The sequence below is a fragment of the Bison bison genome, unplaced genomic scaffold (genome assembly GCF_000754665.1).
Source record: "Bison bison bison isolate TAMUID 2011002044 unplaced genomic scaffold, Bison_UMD1.0 scf7180017862979, whole genome shotgun sequence".
Taxonomy (NCBI): Eukaryota; Metazoa; Chordata; class Mammalia; order Artiodactyla; family Bovidae; genus Bison; species Bison bison.
In genome coordinates this window covers 2,971,583-2,977,044 of record NW_011493551.1, presented here as the reverse complement: position 1 = coordinate 2,977,044, position 5,462 = coordinate 2,971,583, and the positions used below count along the sequence as shown (strand labels likewise).

The following is a 5,462-nucleotide window of genomic DNA, read 5'->3' as shown; positions in this document are numbered from 1 at the left end:
ACGTATCTATCTAGGCTCTCTTCCCTTCCCACGAAGCCCCGTTGCCTGCCGCTCTCCCGCAGGCCCTTTCCCTGGGTTCCAGGATGCGCACACACACAGACACCTCCACATGGATGGGAAGCTGCCTCTCCTTGTGAGTGGGAGGTGTGCTGACAGCCTCATCCGAGAGGGGGCAGTCAGACACAATGAAGTGTGCAGTTGTGGTATGCCTTAATGAGCCCTGAAGGAGCAGGAATGGAGGGTGTGTGTGTGTGTGTGTGTGTGTAGGGGTAGAGGATGCTGCCAAGTCTTGGGCCGTTTCCAGGGCACCAGAAGATGCAACTAGAAGCTGTCAGTGTGGCTTATCTCTCAAGGGATAAGAGCACCCCTCAGAGGTGGTTTTTCAACACACACTAAGCCAGCCCCAAATTTCCCAGGGCCATGGAAAAGGGGGGTGTGCGTTGGCAAGTGCTTGCAACACCTTGACCAAGATCAACCAGCCAATTAGGAATTTCCAGCTGGGGCCTGCAAGTCCTTTTCTCTGTGGGTGTCCAGGAGGCTTCGCCACTGCCCAGTTTATGAAATGGGCCTTTAAGACATTTTTTTTCCCATTAATTCTTTCAATAAATATGAATGGAGCAGTTGCCTGCACTAGGTGCTGAGGACACCGTAGTGAATGGAGCTCAAATCCCCATGGGAGAGGCAGATACAGAATGTGGAGTGGAGGACTATTTACTGTGGGCGTTGTGATGGGAAAACGAGGCAGCGGGCAATGTGATCCAGGCTCAGAGGAGCCCCCATGCGGAAAAGATATTTCATCTGAAACTCTAGGGACAGGAGGAATTAGCCAAACAAAAGAAGAGGGAGGAAGGGGGTTCTAGATTCCAGAACAGCGTGTGCAGATGTAGAACTGCAAGTGGATTATGTGGTCCATTCAAGGCACTGAGAGAGAAAGAATATTTGCACCTAGAATTCTGGGGAGATTATACCCCATCTCCAGCCGCTGATTCTGATTATCTGTCCTCAGGTATGTGCTACTCCATCATGTGATGGGGAGTCTGGAGGGGGTTCGGGGGGCCTGGGGCTATGTCCAGGGTGGCATGGGTGCCCTCTCTGACGCCATCGCAAGCTCCGCCACCGCTCACGGAGTCAGCATCTTCACCGAAAAGGTGAACACCCCTTGACGCCCACCCCGATTTTTGGCAAGTATCTTAGAATGGAACACAGTCGCAGATTCAGAGGGTCCTCAGTTTACTGATGGACAAGGCTGGGTTTGGGCTCTGCAGACTGTCGCTGGCTGAGCAGCTGTGACCCAGGCCTGTCCCCTTTGAATTTGCACTACCATCGCATATTTGGGGTGAGCCTTTGCATTGGGGAGTGGGCTGACGCCTCACCAGGATCTGCAGGAAATCGGCAAGGGATGAGAAAGCTGTAGGTCCTAGGAGCAGCACAAACAGCAGAAATCCCCTAAAGCCAACCCTTGTTTCTCCTCCCGGGGGTCCTGGGACTCCTACTGGCGGCCATAGACAGTGGCTAAAGTACAGGTGAGCAGTGGAGGGCGCGTTCAAGGAGTCGTGCTGCAAGATGGCTCGGAGGTGAGGAGCAAAGTGGTGCTGTCCAATGCGTCGCCACAGATCACCTTCCTGAAGTTAACTCCACAGGTGAGGCTGGGGAGGTGAGGCGTCTCCCAGCACGGGACAGCGGTTTGGAACCTGGGGGCTTCAGGGGGCTGCATCAGGGTGGGAGATGTGAATGCCAAGTCTCCCCACATTTGGGGAAGCCCGTCCTCCTCCGCTTACCTGACAGGCAGGTAGCAGCAAGCCTCACAGGTGAGGGAAAGGTCCAGGGAGGTAAGGTGACCGAGCCCAGGCATTTGGTGATTGGCAGAGCCACAGCTAGAACCCAAGTCTGACTTTCAACCCAGAGTTGTTTCTACAGCTTTCTGCTATCCTGATTTTTCCCCTCTAGCCAGCTCTGATTCCACTGTTTATGTCAATAACCCATCATCACATGAACGTTGCATAACAACCCCACAACTGCCGGGCGTATCACAAGAGTTACGGATTAGTACACGGAGCAGGAGCAATCAGTTGATATTGACTGAGTTCAGCTGATCTGGGCTCACCCACACATATTCCAGCAGCTGAGGGGCACTCGTGGGCCCTGCTGACGGCTGTGGCTAGTCCAGGGGTCTCAGTCAGAATGTCCGGGATGACTCAGCCCTGCTCCATGTGTTTCTTATCCCCCAGCGCAATAGTCCAGACATGTCCTCAGGGTCTGGCACAAGGCAAAATGGAGCAAACTCAATCACGCAAGTGCTTCTGTTTGCTCCCTATTTAACATTAGCCTTGTCTCAGAACCAAGCTCAGAGTCATGCTGCTGCTGCTGCTAAGTCGCTTCAGTCATGTCCAACTCTGTGTGACCCCAGAGACAGCAGCCCACGAGGCTCCCCCGTCCTTGGGTCTCTCCAGGCAAGAACACTGGAGTGGGTTGCCATTTCCTTCTCCAATTCATGAAAGTGAAAAGTGGAAGTGAAGTCGCTCAGCCGTGTCCAACTCTTAGCGACCCCATGGACTGCAACCTACCAGGCTCCTCTGTCCATGGGCTTTTCCAGGCAACAGTACTGGAGTCATAGTGGAGGGCAATAGAAAGGGGTGTCCGTATAGGGAGGGGTGGGGACTTGGAACAGCTTTTGCAATTGACCACATGTGCCCTGTCCCCCAAAGATGTGCTAATATGTGTATGAACATGGAGCTCCCAATGACGTGGGGTTTATTCTTGGGGACAAGGCATCATTTTTCTGAGTGATTCCACTAATAAAATTCAACAAACACCAGTTTCAAAAGCATCTTAAGACAATTTTGAGAGCATCAAGACTTCCAAGAGCTTAGAGGCCAGAGGAGAAAGAGGCTGCAGCTCTTGGGCCACATCCATTCCAGGAGCTGGTCTGGGCCACTTACCACCAGGACGCTGGCAAAGTACACAGGAAAAAGCGGTTAACACTGAGTGGGAGGAGCCCAGGAGGGCTTCACAGAGGAGGTGTTTTGGCTCACTCTGAGGCGGGGAGAGGATCTCCTGCAGTAGAGGTTGAGGGACCAGTCTGAGTAAAGGAGGAAGGCAGCTCCCCTGGGGCCTCAGCCCCCACTAGGGTGGAACCTTCTCTTTTCAGGAGTGGCTTCCTGAGGAGTTCGTGGCGAGAATCGCCCAGCTGGACACCAAGTCGCCTGTTACCAAGATCAATGGTAAGAGGCACAGTGGACAGCAGAACTGTCTTTTCTGAGGTTTTCTGAGCGGGAAATCTCCATGTCTGGGAAAGACTGACCTGTCTCTATTCCCTGCCCCCCAGCCTACCCCCTGTTTGAAGATGAAACACTTTTTCATGCTTCTTGTTTCCAGCCCACCATGTCGGGGAGCAGGCGATGGGTAGAGAAGGAGGGCCCTGGAGGGGCTGAGGACCCAGGCCCCTGGGCCCTGACCCTCCCCTTTGGTCTCTCAGTGGCTGTCAACAGGCTGCCTGACTTCCTGGCAGCCCCCAACACTCCCGGGGGCCAGCCATTGCCCCATCACCAGTGCTCCATCCACCTGAACTGTGAGGACACCCTCCTTGTCCACCAGGCCTTTGAAGACGCCCTGGATGGCCTGCCTTCCAAGAGGTGGGGGACCTGGAGACGCTTGAGCCCCTGGTTAGAGCACAGGGTGTATGTGGGCGGTGGGGTGCAGAGCCCACTGCACATTTACCTCCCTGGGCCGGCTGGGACCCGAGAGCCTGGAGCCTGGAGATCTGGCTGAGTCAGGGACCTGGGGATGAGAGAGCTCCCCGTGGGTGGTCTGGACTGTCCTACTGGTCACCAAGCCTGCGCAGACAAACACCACCATAAAACCTTACGGAGATGATCCATCCGGCCCCAGCATCCCCAGCTCAGGTCTTCATTTTGTCCCATCATCTCAGGATGGCTCCACGGCCCCTTCTCTCAGGCAGGCGTTGCTCTTCAGGCCCTGCCCTCTCCTCCCCTGTCGTACACAGACCTCTGATCGAACTCTGCATCCCTTCCTCGCTGGACCCCACCCTGGCTCCCCCCGGCTGCCACGTCATCTCCCTCTTCACTCAGTACACGCCCTACACGCTGGCTGGAGGCAAGGCCTGGGATGAGCAGCAGAGAAACGCCTACGCAGACAGAGGTAAGGCGAGCTAGACCGTCGGGTCTCCACAGTGACAGCTGACTGAGTGGCCCGAATGGGCCCCTCTCCTCCTGATGGCCCCACTCCGGATTAATACCTGCAAGGCCTGTGCCAAGGAGAGAGGAATACCCAGGGAAACCAAAATCAACACAGTGAGTGCCTGCTGGGGTCAGGCTGTGGGCTAAGAAAGGCAAAAAGACATGGTTCTTGCCCTCAGGTTGCTCGCAGTCCAGTGGGGGAGAGTAATAAACCAACCTTACAGTCAACAGACTGTGTGAACCAAAGGAGGAGCCACGAGCCAGAGTGGCAGGAAAGCCTTCCAGAGAAAGGGACATTTGAGCTGGGTTTTAAAGGGTGAATAGGAGTTGACCAGACAGCAAAGGGCATTCCAAGCAAAAGAAATAACTTGAGTGGAGCCATGAGGTGAGGAAATCTTTGCATATTCAAGGGGAGACAGAGTTTAGGGCTGGAGTGTAAAGGTGGGAAGAAGTGGGAGGCTGGGGTGATCTGAGACCCACAGGCCTTCGTAAAAAATTGTTTATTTGCTGGTGGACTCTGTCGTTTTGTTGTTGTTGTTGTTTTGCTTATTGAGGTATAATTTGCATATGAAAATATTCATTTTAAGTGTAGCGTTTAACGAATTTAGTAAGTTTGCCAAATTGTATAATCATAAGCCTCTTCTCTTCCGTAACGCTGTCTCATTCCCCTGTGTTTGGCACCTAGTGTTTGATTGCATCGAGGCCTACGCACCCGGCTTCAAGGGCTCCGTGGTGGGCAGAGACATCCTCACACCCCCTGACTTGGAGAGAGTCTTTGGGCTTCCTGGGGGGGTGAGTTCGTATAGGACGGGAGGCTCTCGTCACACTCTGCCTTCACTCTCTTTGCACCTCCACTCCCTGACATGCCCACTTGGCTTTATCTTGGCCCTCCACACCCAGCCTTAGGCAGGAAGGGAGGACAGGGGCAGAGACCACAGCGGAGAGAGGACAGAGACAGGGTCAGTTGCAGGCAGTGGGGGAGGAGAGAAGAGATGTAGACGGGAGAGGCAGCGCCCACTGGAGAGATCACCTTACTGTGGGATTTCCGCCCAGACGTCCACATCAGCATCTCCCATCTGCCTTTCTTAAGAGGGGCCTCCCCTCCCCTGAGCAGCTTGATCTCACACTTCTCTTCAATTTATCAACAACTCACTGAGCCTGGAGGCAGGGAGTGGGTAGGCCACCAGAGCCAGTATGGCAGCGACTAGCTCCGATTGGCCATTGGGGACGTAGACGGGGCCAGGGCAACGGGGGAGGGGGTTCAAA

General features: G+C 54.5%; 1 protein-coding gene across 1 annotated transcript in view; it reads left to right on the top strand.

The window, feature by feature from the left end:
* PYROXD2 (pyridine nucleotide-disulphide oxidoreductase domain 2) overlaps positions 1 to 5,462 on the top strand; it is a 25,397-nt gene that overhangs the window by 17,575 nt on the left and 2,360 nt on the right. The window contains exons 9-14 of the mRNA XM_010833099.1: positions 1,007 to 1,148; positions 1,506 to 1,640; positions 3,149 to 3,221; positions 3,476 to 3,632; positions 4,004 to 4,158; positions 4,882 to 4,988. Coding sequence (XP_010831401.1) covers positions 1,007 to 1,148; positions 1,506 to 1,640; positions 3,149 to 3,221; positions 3,476 to 3,632; positions 4,004 to 4,158; positions 4,882 to 4,988 — 769 coding nt within the window. The remainder of the gene's footprint in view (positions 1 to 1,006; positions 1,149 to 1,505; positions 1,641 to 3,148; positions 3,222 to 3,475; positions 3,633 to 4,003; positions 4,159 to 4,881; positions 4,989 to 5,462) is intronic.